At 39.0% G+C, this 20,810-nt stretch overlaps 1 protein-coding gene across 2 annotated transcripts in view; it reads left to right on the top strand.

Annotated features, from left to right (window-relative positions):
- Nucleotides 1-20,810, top strand: part of EDIL3 (EGF like repeats and discoidin domains 3) — a 233,687-nt gene that overhangs the window by 105,172 nt on the left and 107,705 nt on the right. For both annotated transcript variants that reach the window (XM_069001946.1, XM_069001947.1), the window contains one exon: nt 12,269-12,397. In XM_069001946.1, coding sequence (XP_068858047.1) covers nt 12,269-12,397 — 129 coding nt within the window. The remainder of the gene's footprint in view (nt 1-12,268; nt 12,398-20,810) is intronic.

A 20,810-nucleotide genomic window follows, 5' to 3' on the forward strand; every position in this document is an offset into this window, starting at 1 on the left:
CGGCTATGATATTAAAAAGCAGGATGAATGTGAAATATATTGCAATATATGCAATGTTTGCATAACCTCTACATTTTTTAAGTGCATGAAACACCCAAGGAAAACGTTTTTGGTATGTTCAGTCTTGTACCTTGTGTGTTTGGTGTCCTAGGATCTTTTTTTATTATATCTTTTTAAATTAATTTAATTTTTTTTAATCAGTAGGTCTTGTGTAGTAAGAAACAAGAACATGAAAAAAAGTCTACTCTGATTTTTGGGAAAAAAAAAAAAGTGTTAATTCTTACAACCTCACCCTTTCAGTAATCCATATTTAATTATATCTGAGTGTTATAGAACCTAAGCTTAAGCAGATTGGATGGCTGCTAAAGAAAGCACAGAGGAAGTGCCAAGGAAAGCTCTGGCAGGTGACAAAGTAGAGAGAACATGGCTAAACTGAGAAAATTTGGTACTTCTGTTAAATCCAGCCTCCTCTGGGGATGGTTGTACAGTCAGGGAAAGAGGTGACATTTAGGATCATTTCCTGATGTGAACTCATGGGTGGCAGGAAGACTGTGAGAAGGAAAGGTTTGCAGCACATTTCATTGAGCTGGTAGGTAAAATGGAGAAACATCAGACAAGTGATTGTTTCTTCATGTCTAATCTCCCCCAAACACCTCCCAAATAAAAAAAAAAAACAATCCCTTCTATCCCAAACTCTCTTGGCTCTTCCATCGATACTGTTTGCCGTAAGGGATCAGGTGGTTGTATTCCTAGAATAGTTGTATCTTGTATTTTGAGATCTTTAACTCTGTCACAGTTTCAACAGAGAAATAAGAATGTTGAAGGAAGATTTGGTCTTATTCTTTTAACGAACAGTGACTTGTTGTTGTCATTAATATTGAGAGAGACTAAACAGCCCTTTTTAAGTTGTGTCACTGAAACAACATAACAGGTAAAAGTCGGATGTCTTTCTTATCATAAAGAGAATATAAATTGCTTAAGGGGCATGGAAATATCAAGCAAAGGCTTGAATGAGCTTACTCAGACACGACCATGGGGATTATACAGCTACTTCTTAGATGATTTCTTGCAATAACAAATATGTACCTCTTCATTCACGTCATTTTTACTCATGTATTTACTTTCCACATGATAATGACTGTTTGTTAGAGCCAAGACCTTCCTGTTTTCTTTTGTCTTAGAAATGGAATCGATTCTTTTTTTATTGTATATTATTTTGAAGTTTTACTACAGCAGTTAAAATGCACCTTGCATTTTTCTACTGGAAATCTTTTAGATAAACCATGCTTTACCTCAGAACATAAATGCCCATTATTAGGCTTAAGGAAAGGATGATATATGGCATTCAGCTACCTATCTATTGTGTAATGTAAGATCATCTCTTTAAATTTGTAGTAGTTTAAAAAATTAGTTTGGAAACAGTTTGGAAATTATTTGTGTGGGTTTTTCTTTCTTTTTTTTTTCATTTATATAAAACTGTTGTCTTTCAGTAGTCTTCCTTACAAATAAGTGCTATGTGGCTTCTAAACAAAATCATGGCAATAACATTTACATAAGAGCCACAGTTCTGTAAGGTAATAAAATGCTAAATGAAAATTAACAGAGTGACTGAAGATAAGTAAAAGGCCAAAATATTTCACAGTCCAGTTCTTATTCAAGACAAAACACCCACTGGCTGCCATGGGAGTTGTGGCTGTATGACAACTGTTGGGATAAAAATAACAATTAGGAAATTGTAATGTGCTCCAATTATGAACGAAATTGTAATTTTAATTGCAACATGCTCCCATGAATGTCCAGTTGTCTCTTACTAAACTAATGTGAACTATATTTTTATATACTTCTAAAGTTATTTGTGTCAAATAACCTGAGAAATGCTTTGAAATGGCTACAACAGCTACAATGAGGAAGCCACAGCCCAAGAACAAAAAGGTCTGGGTAGAGATTTATATATTCAATTTGCCTGCAGCACCATATTTTAACATTGACTTGCAAAGCATGCATTAACACTCTACAGTAATATTACAAGTCAGTGTTACAGTTATTCATGAATTTCATTAGTTTCGACTTTTCGACAATATTTCGTCCTGTTCAAACTGCAGAACAGTTTATTTATTAATATACACTAAGGGAAAGAGTGAGAGTATTTCAATATCTTTCCATGTTGACCCAAAATGTCTCAATTCTTTTTTTTTTAATCCAGCCTCCTAAATGACAAAATGTTTCTACTATTTTCTAATTTTTTTTTTCTCTGCAAAACAGTAATACTGGGCATTTTTTTTAAACAAAACACAAATCAAAAATCCTGCCAGGTGTGTGCTCTGCTCTAACCTCCCATGAGCAGGGGCAAGGATAGAAGGTGTAAGGCAATGTACTTCTTATCAAGCCTTGTTGCAACACTTGCTAGCAGATTACAGGCAATACAATATAATATCCCATGAAATTCCAGACAAGATTCTTGCCCCAAACTGTTTAAGTCATGCAGTTGGATGTGTCTGATGAGCTACCCATGACATAGCTGAGGGTGGGCACCAAGAGAGACTGTGTGACTCTGCCGCCAAAAGATTTTCACTTTTTATATATTTTTCATATATTCATGGCTCTGCATTTTATAATTCTATAGTTTCTCAGTTGACTCCAGCACTTTTCCTACCCTGTTACACAAAGATATTCCTGGAGTCCTGTTCCAGTCTTGCTTCTTCAGCGAACCAAGGCCATTCTTCCACTTTCCCATGTATTTAGACATAAACAATATAGGACTAAAAGCAAGGGGGGAGGCTTTGTTAGGAGGATGAACCAAGATGGGAATTATTTCATTAACTGTACTTTTAATTGGGAATTCTTGTCAATTAAACTAATTCAAAATTGATAAAACTGTTGAAGCCCTGTATCACATGTGCATTCTACCAGAAGTGAGCCTGGAGGACCTTCAATAAATGGTAACATCTTTTTATCACCTTAATCTTGTTTGGCTCTTGATTTTAGGGGCTATAAGGCAGCTCCAGTGGAACTCTGCCATGCCATTCCCTAAAGGAAGAAATTAGCTCCCTGGGGAGTGCTGCAGCTCAGGCCCCAGCTGTTGAAGGAAAAATTTACCTGGGCTGAGAACTCGACTTCAACTTCTTGTTATAACAAACTATTACCTTGTGTGTAATAACAAAAGCAGGAATTTTAAGTTAAAGCATTTTTTATCAGAAAATACTAATCTTCAGTCTTGCTGTGCAGGATTTACTACCATTACCCACCAAAATAAGTCAGTACTACCATCCAGGTGCAACTGACTTCATGTGAACCACATGAATCATGAGAAATCAACTTGTATTTCTGCTGTGAATATAGCTGGTGCAAAGGAAGCAGATCTCAAGAGATCCTGCTGTGTATCTTCCAAACTGAAGGCTTGTGACTACAAACATGGGTTGTGATTTTAAACTGGGATGCTCAGTCAGTGTGTGGGTTTCTGGGCTGACAAAATCCTATGTGGAGCAGGAGTGGGAGATGAGGAGAAAAAAGAGAATGGTCTAGCCAGGAAAGGAGAAAAAGTTGGAGAATGGTGACAGGATCTGGAATTCAAAAGGATTTAGGGTTTTTTTACATGGAAATAGAAGCGTTTGATGACAGCTTGGGAAAAAAAGTGGAAGAGGAAAGGATATATTTCCTCTGTCCTACATCCTCAGGGAAATAAATGACTGGAGTATAACTCTTCTCTATTTCCCTTGGTTTCTGCTGTGGACAACTTTATGCCTATTTGAACTATATATATTTCACATTTAGTGATTCTCTTTCATCACTTTTTATCAATATTTCATGTCCTAAGGATAACCACCCTCTGAGGTTCTCTTCTGCTGTTTCTGTGTCATTAATGCAGCACTCGTAATTAGGACTTGACTCATACAAATATGAATAGCCTAAGTTTAGGCTGTGACATTTTTTAGTTCCCACTGGAATCCTCAGCAAGAGGACTAACTGGATTTATTCTATTTGCTGTTATAATTAAGGTTCACATAATCTTTGCAGGTTTTTTTTTTTTTTTAATTTTCCAGTTATAGTGGAACACGGAGAAAAAGAATGAGAAGTCCTTATCATTGGCAGTTTAAAGTGCAGTGAAACAATGAAAAATGACATCTTGGAATATGATGGCAAGAATTATGGTGATAAAAATAACACTCTTGCACAGAAATCCCAATTGCAATTGAGGTTCTGCATTAGATACTGAACTATATATAGTTTCTTTATTGCTGGGTCTGTTTTACTAAAGCCATTTTCAATGTAAACACAGACATGGATTTGTTCCAACCATGTAGAAAATGGATTTGGAGAGTTTATTTTAATGTAGAATCTGTAGACAGTGTTGTCAGGACTGCACTTTTGAACTAAATCTTCCAGACATCCCAACTGAAATCTAATCTAATATTTCTCTGAATGTTTTAGCATTAAAAATTCAAGTCTGCAGTCCTTCAGCAAAGATTTTACAAAATGATTCTCTATGTTTGCAGAGGGTGGGGTTTTTTTTTCTTTTTGATGTAAACCAGAATCAACTGAAAAATATATTAGGAAAATATTTCTAATGTAAGTTGGAAAATTAATCCGTTTTTAGCGATGATACAAAATAAACCGCAAAAGGAGTGTAGCAACTAAGGTGCCACACTCAGGTCAGAAAGAGTGGCAGAAGTCAGTGGCAGACAAAGGATCATCTTGGAGAAAAATAGCAGTGATGCTGCCTGACTGGAAAGTTAGAGGAGGGGAAAGAAAAGGGCTTGAAAATGTATTTTCTGTAAACTGAGCAGGTGTTCTCTGGGAAGATAAAATCCTCCTGTGAAAAGTGATGCAGAAATGCAGAAAAGGTCTCAGATTAACACTTGCTAAGGAGGTTTATGAGAGAGCTGGTGGGGGAAGAATACTGTGGGCATTATTCAGAAACACATATTTAGGTGACAAAGGCTACAAAGAGGTGGAAAACAGCACTGAAAATTGGCAAAGACAGTTCTTAGGCTTGGAAGTGGAGGAATATGAAGAGAAATAAGGGAAGAGATCTGGTGGAAAATGTCTTGTAGTGCATTGAACTCTTTCCCCAGCTTTTAGAGTATTTTTATGTCTCACCCTCTGTAAAATCACTACAGTGCCTGCTACACTCACCATGCCTCAAATTTTGGTATAATTAGCCATCAAAGGCTTGGGTGAGAAGTTTAAGAGTCTTAAGGAAAGGCATTGTACAGGTATCATGTATAAATTGCATCTTTTCAGAAAATATTCTAGCTATTCAGCTTAAAAGTGGTTGGAAGATGGCTGGACAATCATGTTAAATTTCTTCCCTGTAGAAGAATTCTACAGAATGGAATTGGAGAGAAATGTGCAGAAATGACCCAAAAGCATTTTGCTCTCAGGGGATGAACTTTATCTTTTTCTGCATCCAGATGGAGACACCTTGATCATTATAATCAGCACGCTCCATTTGCTGCATTAAAAACAAGATAAATATTTAATCACAGTGCAATTAAGTCTGGATCTCTGCCATCATATTTATATATATAATGAATATATAGGCAGATAGAAACTAATCCACTACTAATTCACTTATGAGCCAGGCTGAAGTGATTTTTTTCTTTTTTTTCCCCCCCAGAGCTGGTATTTTGAGAGTGTTCATGAGATGACAGTGTGTGTCATCTAATTACTTCTTCTGCTTTCATGCATTAACTGGAATAACATGCAGCAATCAGTTATTGTTATCAATATTCCACATAAACTGTGAATGATGTTCTGCAGAGCCTATTTTCAGCCTAAAATAACCAAACAAAAAGCAAGGTGTAGGTCAATATGTATTTTTTGTTGCAAGGTACATTTGTATCCTAACTAAAATAGAAGCAGCAGTAGCAAATTAAAAAAGGAATTTTTTTGAAGGGTAGGAGGGAGCTGTTGTGGTTTGGTTTATTTCCATTTCTCTTTATTTTAAAAATATTTGAGTATGCTGGGAAAGAAAGAATTTCTTGTTACACTTCTGGAGATTTGAAGGAAGAGTTAGTTCAAAATACATCAAGTTTATCATGATCATCATCATCATTAACTGATGATTATCAATTTGTCATGATGCACCAGTATAACTGGAGTTGGGCCCTAAAATGTGTAGATGTTTGTGCATATTTTAACTTTATTTTGCTTTATTACAGAATTAGTTTTAAGCGACAAAAAAAAAAGAGTTTTTAAGTAAGAATGAGCAAATACTGGGCTACAAAACATTAGTTCTTTGCTGCTGATGCTTCATACTTTAGTGGCAGAATGAGCATGTTGTCTAGAAGACATTTTCATGATTGCAGTGCCTTGAGAAGGTCAAGAGCACATCTGCTGGGAACGTGCTCTTCAAATGTCCCCAAAACTGTGCACTGCAAGGCAGGCAGCTGGGGGCATTCAAAACCAGCCTCTGTGCTGGGTAAAGTCTTCACAGTAATATTGAATTAACAGCCAAAGTAGTAAATGTGAGGAAGATCAGAGACCCTCAAAAGCTTTTGTTATTTTCCTGACCTTTTTGTTCAATAAAGCAGTTTTCTGTCAGAACCTGTAGGGAACATTCCTGATGAATTTGAATGCTCGTCTCTGTGGAAAGTGGTCTCCTTTGAATAGCATTAGGTTATACTTTGGATTTGTGTCTGCTGAAGTGTGAATTCTGCAATCTCACATATGAAGGGGCAGACCTTTCAAAAATCTATTTTGAGTTTTTAAAAGGGTGATGAGGAAAGAAAAAGGTCAGTATACTTCTGGAAAAAAGGTGGTTTATCATCTGTGCCTATAATGGTGGTATAATTTTCAGCTGTGTGAAGAAAACAAATATGTCAGTTAGAAAATCGTGTCAAATACAAAGACTTGGAAATTAAGCCCATCACAAATATTGGTAAAATATCTAGTGCAGATTTTTGTTTATTTCCATTGCGGGATGGTTCATCTTTGTCCTCGGGTTGCGGGAACTGCTGAGCAGAGGCAGTGGAGTGTTGGATTACCCAGACACTGAGCCTAATTCAGTGTGATAATCCTTCACCTCCTCACCACGGGCAGCTTCTGCCATTCTGCTACCTCCTGCAGCAAGGAGGATGATTGTTGCCTTCCCATAAAGTTCAAATGAGTTGGTTTTGATACTGTCTTCCTTTGCACCTACCAATTTCAAAATACAGGAGTTCCTGCTAAGTGAGCTCTGTCACAGCCTTTTTTTGAAGACTTTGCTTTGGCAGAGGAAGCACCTAAAGTATTATGTATGATCCAAACACAGAGGAAAAATTCAAATTACTGCTGTTAAAGCTGTGTGAGACACCTCTGACGAAAATTTCAATTTATCAGAGGGGGAAAAACCTTATTTGACATTCTTGTAAAGCCAAGAGGAACATGAGAAAAGCTGATGCCACAAAGGCAAGTAGCTGGAGAGTACTTTTCTTTAAAATGAAGAGCAAAATTATTTGATACTTTTTATTAGTTTGATGATAGCTCCCAATATTTTTTTAATCCTACTTCAGTAATACTCCACAGAATAAATGAAGCAATTAGCTTTGTATTTTTGCCTTGATGTATATCAAGGTCAATATCTAATTTAGTATTCTTCATTAAAGTCATATTATTTCTACATATAGAGAAAATGGATTGATGCCATCAAAAGTCTTAATGTTTTTATTTCATTTTCCTTAATTTTACTTGTAAAAAAATGGGTTATTTTGCATGTTTCACTCCACCGGAGTATATATTTTTTTCTTTGTTTTCTCCTTACATTTTTTATATTTGTCTCTTAATCTTGACCTAGTAAGAAAAGGTGGGATTTGATTTTTGGTCACCTTTCTGTTTTAGCAAACTTCTGAGTTTGGGGAATCCAACTGTATCAGGAAGATGGGCTACAATTCTTGTTTAATGACATCCCCTGTAATTTTGAATGTCTTTCCCACCAAAGCATCAGCAGATTTTATATTTGGCAAAATAAATGCTTATGCTGTTTTTTAGAGGCTGTCACTGAACGGTTTTCCTTGCTTTCCTGGCTTTCTCTGCTACAGACAAACTGATGGTTGTACTCAAACATGCATTTTTCCACTGCAGTATTGCATGACACAAGATTTTATTATGAAACTTTCGTTGACTCTACTTGTCAAAGGAGAAAACAGATAACATGGTTCTGCCTTGAGCCCCTTTGCAGCTCTGCTGAGGATGCATTTGTTTGATTCATACATCTATAAAGTCTCAGAGGTTTTAGTAAGAACATCTAAAATTTAAAACCTGCTATGCTTTAAGTTAACTTTCAATATTTTTTTCAAAAACAGCATGGGATTTCAATTGAATAACAGAATGATGTATTTTGGACTATAGTTATTATGTTGGATAATACCCCTGGAACTGAACAAAGAAGGACTCAAAAGAACAGCAAAGTGAATAGATCTATTACTCTGAGTGCACAATTAATCTTGCTGACATTATTTTATATGAACATGGATAAAAATGCCTGGAAACCATACCATTGAATTCCTCTGCTCATTAATATTGATCAAATGTTGTTGTTCTCTTTGTGTTGGAAGCCACTTAAAGATTACCTGTAAAAGTATTACAGCACTATTGATCTGAAAAAAAAAAAAAGCAATCCCTGAAGTCCACTGTTTTTGAAAATTAGTTGACATATTTGCTTTGTTCTTTTGTTGGTTGTTTTGAGGTTTTTTTATTAGTTTTTGCCTTTCTAATTTTTTTTTTGTAAAAAAAGGATATTTTTGAACTTGCTGCAGTAGATCTGAGCAACAGGCCATATTAATCAGACTGTCATGGAATTAATTATCCAGAATTCCATACCATGTTGTTTAAAAGCCTACACATCCCCATGGAAGTTTGCTGGGACCTGTCATCCTCTGGCATCTGTGCCCAGATCTTACACATTACATTTTTGGTGCTTCAGTGGAATGATGGCAGGATTAGGCCCCAGATCCTTCAAGACACTCAAATCTGCAGAAACTGCATCAGGGGTCCTGTAGACCCAGTTAAAATAAATAAATAAATGCATGATAAAAAAGTAAATTAAAAAGAATCACATGTTTGGGTGTTAATGCAGTTTAAATAACCTCAAGATGTGTGAATTCAAAGTCTCATCCTTTGTAGAATTAGGAGAAGCAGTGGTAGGGTGACACAGACTGAAATGAATTTTCAATCATTTATTCATTTAGAATGCAGGGTTGCTCTAACCCATGTCTTTATCAATAAATAAATGTTAACTAGTCAAAACTTGGTAATTGTCATTTTTTAATTTCAGCATAATTAACGAGGAGGTTTTGTTGCTCTAAAAATCATTTTTTGAACTCCCAGTTTCTATGAACAACAACAAAAGCAAACAAAAATACTGCAACAAAATACTCAAAATTTATATTGAAAATAGTAATATTACAACAAAATAGTAATACAACAACAACCATAATCAGGAAAAAAATGTTCATGCTGTTGGTATGGGGCTTTTTTTTTTCCAGAAGAAAGGCTTCATGGAAGAAAAACGTTAGAAATACTGTCATGCACCAGTATATTTATCACTATGCACCTCAGATGACCTTTTAAGCCTTTGCAGTTTGGACTGATCTGAGAAAATGCAAAATAGAAAGAAAATCAATGAAAGTAGGCTGAACATGTGGTTAACAAGCCATACTGAGAAAGCAGAAAGCAAAATGAGAAAGTAATTATTAAAAGATTTATTGTTCTTGGAAGATTAGAGATCTGCTTGCACAGAAACAATTAACATATGAAGCTGCCTGCAGGTACTCCCCAAACTGCAGCACTGTGTTGGAAAGAGAGGCTTGGAAAGAAATACACAGTTCATATTTATTGGGCGGCTAAAAGTGCAAATTATTAGACATGTTTGTTCCCAAATTACTGTGAAGGAGAAATACAATGAACAGAAGCAGGAATACTTAAAAGACTCAAGTCTTCCTAGAATTAAGAATGTAGTGTACCTTCACTTTTAAAGTGTAATACAGAATGCAGATGGGAAAAGGCAAAACAGGCAGCAGCCATTCTCCTTGTTTTCCTCTGCATGAGTTTTGCCCATTTTTTGCTACTAATTCCATTTGGAATAATCTGCAGTACATTCATGTCCATTGTTTTTTTGGTTCAGTGAGACATACCCCATGTTTAATGATGTACACAAGCAAAGCCTCTGCAGGGCTGTATCTTGGAACAGGCTGATGACAAAAGTAGTAATAGAAATGTGCACCTGCGTGGCTTCTCAAATTGCAATAGCCACATGGGCAATAATAACTGGGGAATGTGTTCTGACATCCTCATCATTCAGTTAATTTTTATGCTTTGCAAATTAATATTTGCTGGGAGAGCGCGGTTTGCACTAATGTGATGTCTGGATGAATGTTGCTGCTGTGAGAATGTGTAAAACCTGGGCTTGTAATCGAAAACACGAACAGGCAGACACTCAGACACACTAAACTTGCAGCTCTTTCAAGTCTAAATCATTCAATTCATTCATTTTTCGGTCCAACAAGGTGACTTGTCAGGTCACACCAACCCCCTGCAGCTCCAGGCTGGGGCAGAGGGGCTGGGAAGCTGGGAAAGGCCCTGGGGGTGCTGGTGACAGCAGCTGGACACAGCCCAGGGGTGCCCAGGGGCCAAGAGGCCGATGGCCACCGGGCTGTCCCAGCCATGGCGTGGCAGCAGGAGCAGGGCAGGGACCGTCCCTGTGCTGGGCACTGCTGAGGGACCACCTCAGATCCTGGGGCAGCTCTGGGCCCCTCATGGCAAGAGAGACCTTGAGGGACTGGAGTGTCCAGGGCAGGGAACGGAGCTGGGAAGGGGCTGGAGCCCCAGGAGCGGCTGAGGGAGCTGGGAAAGGGGCTCAGCCTGGAGCAAAGGAGGCTCAGGGGGGACCTTGTGGCTCTGCACAAGTCCCTGACAGGAGGGGGCAGCCGGGGGGGTCGGGCTCTGCTCCCAGGGAACAGGGACAGGAGGAGAGGGAACGGCCTCAGGCTGGGCCAGGGGAGGCTCAGGTTGGACACCAGCAGGAATTTCCCCATGGAAAGGGTGCTCAGGCCTTGGCAGGGGCTGCCCAGGGAGGTTTGGAGTGCCCATCCCTGGAGGTGTCCAAGGAAGGGCTGGAGGTGGCACTCAGGGATCTGGGCTGGGGACAGGGTGGGCATCGGGCACAGCTTGGGCCTGATGGCCTTGGTGGTCTTTTCCAACCTCAGGGATTCTGTGATTCTGAAATTACGAGTCCTGATTATCAGTAAATTGTGCTGCAGATTTCTTTCCTCTTTTGTTTGTTTTGGTTTTTTTTTTCCAAATGCAATTTTAAGTGAGTGAATGATTATGACACTGCATTTCACCAAGCAGCAATCATCACTTTTCTGGGTACATAGCAAAGGTTGCAAATAACATGCATTACATTGAATTTACAAATCTTTTCACAGACAAACATGCACATGGGGGCTTTCTAAACAATGTCTGTGATTTCTTTAAAATGAGATTGGAAAAAAGTCATCAAAATGAACTTTTCTTCTGGTAGGAGCCATATTGTGGGTAGTATTAGTAAGATAATAAAATGTAAGTAGCTCTTTTACAGTGCTGTTAAATGAGTAAACTCTAGACCTCAGGTCAAACGACTTTTTTATTCAGAGGTATTTAAAGTTTTAGTAATTAAAATCCTTACAGATCTCCATGCTGAAATTTTATGCATCCTAGCATGTGGTGTGTTGGGGAAAAGGAAAATTCAGTCAGAAGAGTTTTTTGAAACCATCTTGAAGTGGATATGCTACAGAGGCACAGAGTGGAAAAGGAATGGTTTAGTAGCTGCTAACTGCTGGCCCAGATACTCACATTTCAGAAAGTCACCTGGAGCCATAGCAAAGATCTCCTCAGCCTGCTAACTTGACATGTAGTGATCATTCAGGGACATTGTACATGCCACTCTGTGCATGATAGGCATGTTTGATTAATACCTATTTCCTCAGTGGTGCAAAAGCTAGAATGCCTGTTATCTTTAACAGGAGAGGAAGATTTTGCTTCACTGTCTGCTGTCTTCTCTCACATTAAAAAATAATGCTGTGATTAATGAGTAGTGACATGCTTCGTATTTTTTCTTGTTCATAAAAATCCATGCTGGCAAGTTATCTGAAGTAAGTGAAGGGTGTATTTTACTGAGTTAGTGGAATATAAAGGCCTGTGTGAGGCATTTTATTTCTTTAATGAATGCTTATAAATGACTGAAATTATTATGGCTGTTATTGTGGATGTGTACATACTTCTCTCTGTATTTTTTTTCTCCTTCTCTCAGGACCCTGCCTTCCTAATCCATGTCATAATGGTGGGATGTGTGAAATTAGTGAAGCGTACCGAGGCGACACATTCATAGGATATGTTTGTAAATGTCCACAGGGATTTAATGGGATTCACTGCCAGCACAGTAAGTTCCACATGGTAAATTTTATTGTATTTATAGATAGGAGCCTCTTTATTGCCTGAACTGTTGAGGATTAATATCGGATCTGGTTTTCTGAAGTATATCAGACTTTGGCCTTTATATTATGAGCAAGCTAATACCACTGAACGCTGCTGCTGTTGCCTTCAGAAAATGACCTGACTACCAACCCACTGGACACAACAGGGCATGATTTGCTACGCATGTTTTAGACCATGGCAAGGACAAGGTAAACACATTTTGCATGGATTTAATGCAGAAACGTATTTGAAATAGTGGGGATGTCTTCTTATCTCAGTGGTGTTTGTGGGTTTGCTTTGATTAAGGCTAAAGAAAAGTGAAAGAATAACTGAAATTTGTGAATAAGTATACCTTCTAGATCTTTCTTTACCTATGCCTTTATAAATAGTGAAGAAATGTTTTGAACCACAGCATCTGAGTTCACGAGCAGAACCTCCAGACTTACATCAGACGCAAAAATGTATTTTAAATGCATTTAAATACAGATTTACAGATGTATTTTAAACCCCATTTAAAATACAGTTTCTAGATCTATTTCTAGCCATCATTTATTTGGAGAGTGTTTCCTATTTTCAGGTCAGATTGGGAACAGCGAGTCAGTATCCTTGTCTTAGAGTGTGTAGTTAGAGAACTGACAATTAACCATATGGGAAAAGAAATTTTGGATGTGCTGGATTTGGCTAGAGCAGAGTTACATGTCTTCACAGCAGCTGGTGTGAGCCTGTGTTTTGAATTTGTCCTGGAACCATCATTGATAATTCAGGAATGTTTTAGTTACTGCTGGGTAGTGCTCACACAGAGTCAGGAGCTTTTCTGCTTCTCACACCACCCCACCAGCACTCAGAACCAATTAGTGAGGGATATTCATCTGCTGGTGACTGAGCAGGTTGTGTGCTAACCTGTGAATATAATCTGCATTGTCTGTCACTTAAATAGCAGCTGGGTTTTTTCACACGCAAAGGTCATTTAAAACAAGTGCTTGCCTGAGGAGAAGCTCACTAGAGAAATTTTGGGCTTTCTATTTTGTGCACGAATGGTTCTCAAACCAAGGGTAGCATGGTTCTTAAAATCTTACACTGTTGATGAATTTGGAAGCCAGTTGTTACTTAGAAGGTAAAAAACTCAAGTAAGAAGTCAAGAATCCAGTTCCACTCACATGTAAAAATTAGTTCAGTCATTCAGATCAGAGTGAATAAGCACTGAATCCAGCCTACCTGAATTAATTGCTCCATTTAGATACTTGTCTGTAATTTGAAGTGTCAGGGACCAGTACAGTCCAGCTCAGCTAACAACTTCATGTCTGTAATGTCCCTCAAATACTTCATGGAAATTGTCTTCAAAGCCTGGAATAAGGATATTTAATTTCATTAACTTTGGTCACACTCTCAGCTAATTGCGTAGGTAACGTGGGCAGTTCCACTGACTTAATCCTGTGAAGATATACACCCACCTCCTCCACTGGGAGCATGGACATGAGTGGTTGATGTCCAGCCACATGAGTGAGCTCATGTGAAAATACCCTCACATGGACTCAGGGATGTTCCATCACGGAACCAGTCACATGGCACACAGCACTTCTTCCATCAAATATCAAGAAGGTGACCTTTGTTAAAGAAATAAATAATAGCATAGGTTTTCATCAAGCAAAACATGTTGCTGAGCACGAGCTGCCTGCGAAATACCATCTTTTGTCACCTAATTAATGAGCAAAGAACATACAGCTGGTGCATCGCAGAGTGATTCATCAGAGTTTTTTGCTGGGTCCACAGCATCCTTTTAAAAATATTGAGGTATGTAGCTGTTAGCTAATGATCCTGATAATCAGCACAGTGGGTTTGTATCAACTTCAGAACAAGGTAAATGTCTCACACAGCAGGCCCAGACTCACTAAGGGGAGACCACAACCCCAGAAGGCAGTGGAAGTGATTTGAGAGAAGACAATCTTGTGTGAACAGTTACTCTTTGGGGGAGAATGAAATTCAGTCCTTTTCAGATAATCTGATTTAAGATGGGATGATAAATCAGATACCCTATCCAGGTGTTCAGAGGGTCTCTGGGGATGGGAGATGTGAGAAGCAGCCACGGAGCTATCTGCAGTCAGGGAGAACTGTGGGACTTTCAGTGGTTGAGTTAATTTAACACTCTTATACAATATGACCTGAGCTCAATTCACAGCGTTCCTTTGATACAAATTCCTCTGCTTCATGAAGTTTAGCAATTCAATTCTGAACTCACTGTAAATCAAGTAAGAAGTCTGTTGAATTTATCATAAAGAGATAAATTAAAGTGACCTCACTGCAAGGCACATCTCTTCTTCTACGCTGTCAGGAATTCCAAAAAACAGGTTATGGTACTCTTGCAAAAGGCTTTTTATCTTGGATTTCTTTCATGTCTAATATTCTGTTGCCAAATCAATTAATCCAGGTGATTGATTTTGCAGTCAAGATACATTCTCAAAGCTGGTATTTTATAATTCGCATCAACAAACACCCTGTCAGTACTTCTGAGATTTGTTGACCTTTTACCCGTGTAAATAATTAATATGTAAACTATAAAAGAGATCATTAGCAATTTTACTGACTGTATATTCTCTATTTATTGCAAAGCTGATGTTAATTGGCTGTGGTTGTCTGAAAAGATTCTGATTACCCAGAGGCAGAAAAAGGAAACAATGTCCCATTTCAAAGCTCATAAAGTAACCAAAACCAGGAAGGTCTGTCTCAGGTAGAGACCTGGACAGGTTTTGTGTTGAAACCCATGGACAATTTATTCTTTAAATATTCCTCCATTATTTAAGAGGCATTTATTTACCTGATTGGAATGAAGATTCATCTCAAGAGCCCTCCTGGAGCCATGCTGGGAGGGCTGGGGGTGTTCACCTGGAGAAGAGAAGGCTCCAGGGAGACATCAGAGTCCTTTCCTGTGCCTGAAGGGGCTGCATAAGAGCTGGAGAAGCCCCCCACAGCTGGGGAGTTGGAACTAGATGATCTTTAAAGTCCCTTAAAACCCAAGCTGGTCTGTGATTCTATATTAAAACAGCCTAGAACAAGTCAAAATAGGGGGAAATACCCCAAAAACTGAAATGGACAGCTTTTTCACAAAAAAAATAAAAGAAAAAAAGAAACAGGAAAAAGAAAAAGAAAGAAAAAGAAAAATATCCAGAACTTTGAGAGGCATATACAGTATGCATTCTTGTGATTATCAGGTAGAGACTGCCTACTGGAAAAAGTAGGAAATTGAGGCATTAGTCACAATATATATTACTGGCTGCCACTCAACTAGCTGAAATGACAGAGATCCAACCAGGAAAATTCAAGTTTGAAGCAATAAGAGGTTCAGATTTAAGGGTTTGATTTCCATGTGGGTTTATATTCTGAGGATCATTAACTCTGCCAGACATAACTGAAATCCTTGCACTCCAAGAATAAGGGTTATTAATCAAACACATTTAATAACTTAAGCAAGCCTTTCCCAGGGTTTTACTGAGTTCTCTGCTTTCTTCCTCCATGTCGCGGATGGCCTGTGATATTCACATCTGCTGCAAAAATGTGTTGGGAAGCCGCACAGGTGAGACCCTGTGGCAGAGTAGATTACCATTGTACCTTGAGGCATCATCCCAGCTATCCATGGGACAGTAGCTTTTACCTGTGGTGCCACAGCTGGGAAGGCCAGTGGCCACACGTTGCTGGCCAGATGACGTGATGCATAATCTCTACCAGCAAGTTCTGGTGTAGAATCATGGAATCTCCTGAGCTGGAAGGCACCCACAAGAATTATCAAGTCCAACCCCTGGCCCTGCACAGACACCCCAACAACCCCACCCTGGGCATCCCTGGCAGCGCTGTCCCAACGCTCCCGGAGCTCTGGCAGCCTCGGGGCCGGGACCATTCCCTGGGGAGCCTGGGCAGTGCCCAGCACCCTCTGGGGGAAGAACCTTTCCCTGATCTCCAGCCTGAGCCTGCCCTGTCCCAGCTCCAGCCACTCCCTGGGTCCTGTCCCTGTCACAGATCGGAGCTGCCCTTCCTCTTCCCCCCATGAGGAAGCTGTAGCTGTGATGAGTCTCCCCTCAGTCTCCACACACCATGTGCCCTCAGCTGCTCCTCACGCAGCCCCTCCACACCATTCAGCATCCTCATTGCCCTCCTTTGGACCCTCTCTAACAGTTTAATGTCTTTTTTACACTGTGGTGCCCAGAGCTGCACACAATGTTCCAGGCGAGGCCTCCCCAGCCCAGAGCACAGCAGGACAATCCCTCCCTGGCCCGGCCGGCCATGCTGGGCCTGGTGCCCCCAGGACAGGGATGTCCCTCCTGGCTCCAGGGCACTGCTGGCTCACGTCCAATTTGTCACTGACCAGGACCCCCAGGAGGTCCCTTCCCAGCCTCTCATTCCCCAGCCTGTCCGTACATCCAGGGTTACTCCATCCCAGGTGCAGGATCACAGTGACTTCTCCAGCTACCAGGAAGAAATTATTGCGAGGAGGGTACGGAATGTGACCTGGATCTTGTGTGTTCCGGTGAATGAGTGCTCTTGTTAAACCGTTCTTGGCCGCAGTTGGGTGGTAGGGCACTCCAGAAACCATTCCCCACAGATGGTTTTCATTCAGCTGCTTTGTTTTGAAGACTGAAACACATTGTTTCCTTGCACAAATGCAGGTTGCTCCAAGCCAGCCATCCCAAGAGCCAAGTAGGTAAATTTAATGTTACGCTGTGCATGCAGTTGTATTACACCAGATTTTCACCCCTTGCTCCCCATGACACACATAAACTATGGTTTCTCCTTTGGAGAAAAATATCTGCTTGGGGTGTACTGAACTTAAACCAGGTTAAGGTTTGAGGGGGAGAGGGAGTTAATTTTCATCAAAATTAGTTCCATGAGTAGGTTTAACAAATTATACTACCAACAAGGTATTTAATGATGTAGCAATAAACTGTATAGTACAGTAGCCAATTGCATGTGTAAGTATGTCCTTGTAACTCCAAGCATTGTGGAGCTGAAGTCTGAAAACTATTCCTGTGTTTGATCAGTGGCTTAGATAAGAAAGGAAAGAGGAAGGATGTATCCTTGTTCATTTTTGAAACTTCAAGACTTTAACTTAATTAAAATGTGGAAGAAAGTGGGTAATTTGAAAGACATCTAAGAGAGATCACCAGTAAAGGATATAAAAGCAAACAGCCACTGAAGGCTACTGGAAGAAAAGTCAGTAAAATGTTCCCAAAATAGGAGCTGTGTGAGCAGGCTGAAGGAAATGGCAGAACCAACAGGTGTGGGAGCACATGGTGGTTTTGCTCCATTCACAGAAGTCCGGGGAAACGTGTGTGGGAACTTCCTGGGAAAAGGAAATTCTCTAATGAGGTGACAAATTATGGGTTTGTCAGGTGAAAACAGGGGAAGTTTTGCTGATGGATCATCTTATGACAAATGCGTGGTGAGGTTGGACAACAGTGACACAAATTTTGGGGCAATTGGAAGGAGGTTGTTTTCCTTGAAGTCCAAATAAATTGGTTAAAGCAGTTGGTGACTGAGCTGAGGCTTGCCCCCTACTTGAAGATTTTATTTGATTCAGTAAAAGCCAGAGATTGCCTGAAGGTCCCAGGCAGGAAGTACAATATCCCCACCAGTTTTGTTTCACTCTTCTTAGAATTTGCTCGTATAGCATTGTTTATTCTTTTTATTCATATGCACTTTAAATAGCTTTTGTTTTCCTTGTTGAATTACCGACCTTTACATTTTCCTCATACACAGCATTGGCTGTATTTCACTGTATATTGAAAAAGAAAAAATCCTCTTTTCAATTGCAAACCTGCTGTCTTTCAGCATCTTTAAATGTTTCATTCTTTGTCTGGAAGAAAAGCAGATTTTGAATGCCTTCTGCACACCACTTGTTATTTGCAGACATTTGTTATGTGCCCTCTTACTTTTCCTGTGCAACCTGTTAAAATCGTTGCCTTTTCTGTGCAATGTGATGGTTTTTCTTGTACTTCTAAATCGTTTCTCAGTGGCCTTCTCAAAACCTCCTTTGCTCAGTGGTGTATTTTACTGCATCAGTGACCTATCCTAAAGAGAAGAGGTAAGGTTTATTTGTCAGAAGATCCTTACAACACTTTCTAGATTCTTCATGCAGCATTTTGTGGTAAAGTTTCCTTTTGATTTTGTTTTTTTTCCCCCCTGTTTTAACGAGAATTGGGTATGGAGCTGAGGCTTTTCTTAAGCCACCCTTGGTGATGGCTAACTTTCTCTCATAAGGTGTCATAGTGGGAAGAAATAGATCTTCCTGATTGCTTTGGGGTTTTATGGCAATATTGAACAGAGGGGTTGGGTTCCTTCCAACCTCTGCACTGACTGAACTGCATAATGAATGGTGCTTTTAAGAAGATGTGTGTTTCTGTGGTGTAAAAGTCACTTAGGATGTCAATAGCCATTATAAACTTTTTTTGTAGGCGGGTAAATCTGTCTTCCCCTAATTAGTGTCTTTCATAAGGATTAGTTTGGTTTTGGTTTGGGGTTTGTTTTTTGTTTTTTGTTTTTTGTTTTTTTTTTTGTTTGTTTGTTTGTTTGTTTTTTTCTTAAAGTGGAAAGAAATAAGTGTTCCAAAAATGCAGGAATTGCTGTTTGATTGCAAAAAAAGATTACATTTGTTCATGTTCTACATTATAAAGATAACATATGGCCATGTTTCAAACAAGTTTCTCTTTATATTTTAATTAATAATAAAAACTACTGAATGAAAGGAGTTCACTCTAAATTCAAGAGTAGTTATCCCATTGTAATGTCTACATCATACGTTACTCTTTTTATAACAAAAGTATTATAATAAAATGTCTGGGGGTGCACTGAGTCCCAGGGAAGAGAAGAGTTGAAGAACCAAAGTAGAGAGATGTATTCTTTAAAGGAAGAACACATGAAAACTTTGGCTGGACAAAGCATCTATTTTGCTTTTTTTTTTTTTTTTTTTTTTTTTTTTTTCACTTTTTGTGCCCATTTTGGTAAACACAGCAACTTATAAGTCACTTTCAGCCACTGTGACAGTTGAACACAGCCACCTGAAGTCTTAAAAGAACTGTTTTCAGTCTTTGTTGCACTGGCAGGTTTCTTACAGATACACCAGCACATTCCTGTGAGGAAGATAATGGAGATAAATGAAATCTTGAAATGAAATCTGACTGTTTAATGAAACAACACTTATCACTTAGAATTTTGTCACACGGGGGTGTGGTCTGATCCACCCATGTAGGAAGCAGCTGTTAGGAAAAAAAAAGGAGGATGAGTTTGGTAATTCAGATATTTTTCTTGATTTTATTGCTCTGCTCCTGTATGAAATACTGTGCTCAGTCATCTGTATGTGTAGGTGTGTCAGGGAGGCAGAATTAAAATATTGTTTGTGTTAGGAACTGATGTTGGCACATGGCAGTGCAGTTCCCTATTAATATATAAAATACAGATATTGCTCATCGAACTAGCTAGCTGAAAGTTTTGTGTGTGGCTGTATTGTTTGGAAACTGAACAATTTGCATGGAAATTTTTCTGAAAAATGAAAGAAGGAAAACAAACTTAGATATCAGGGCTTGTTTTTATACTGCAGGCCCAATGAGAAGTTTGAAGAAACCAAAGCACCTCTTAGAAGGAAGGTGCAGGAGTGCATTCAGTAGTCTAGCTACTCTTTTGAAGTTATAAGCAGTATTTTTTCATGTGGATACACTTTTGAGAGCAAGCATTGAACAGAAGGAGAGAAGGATATTGCATCAGACTCATTACCTGTGTAAGCAAAACTTGAAAAATCAGTACTTGTGCTTGAAGCTCAGTATGATGATAAAATGGTCTAATGGCAGAAACCAGTCTGCATTACAAATTAATCCCTTCGCATTCATAAAATATCTCAAGCAAAACCCACGGTGCTGTCACATATGAATACCAAGGATATTCATGTAGTTTGCATTTTTTCTACTGTCTTAAATAACATACAATTATTTCTGTAGGTCATCCAGCTGAGCATTTTAGTTTGAGTCAGGAGTGTATTTTTAGAGAAAATCTCTTGATCATCTCTACTTACCACGCTTTGCTTTGTGTGACAGCAGGCTGAGAGCACAAGAGCTGGATCCCTTTGAGATTAAAATAATCCGAAAGAAAATAGTCCAGCAGTCTAAAATACCTAGGATTTGACATACTAGGAATTGTCTTAAACTATTCCAATGGGTAAATGGAAATTCAGTCCACCCAACAGACAAAACATCCCTGAGACCTGCGTAGGGATGTGCAGATGTGTCTTCAGACCTAATGGTTTCAATCTGCACCTACAATTCTGTAAGACCATGCTATGGCTATTCAGACATAACCTGTCTGTACCAACGTTTTTCTCAAGATACACTGAAAACTATTAG

This window comes from Aphelocoma coerulescens (assembly GCF_041296385.1).
Source record: "Aphelocoma coerulescens isolate FSJ_1873_10779 chromosome Z unlocalized genomic scaffold, UR_Acoe_1.0 ChrZ, whole genome shotgun sequence".
Classification (NCBI taxonomy): domain Eukaryota; kingdom Metazoa; phylum Chordata; class Aves; order Passeriformes; family Corvidae; genus Aphelocoma; species Aphelocoma coerulescens.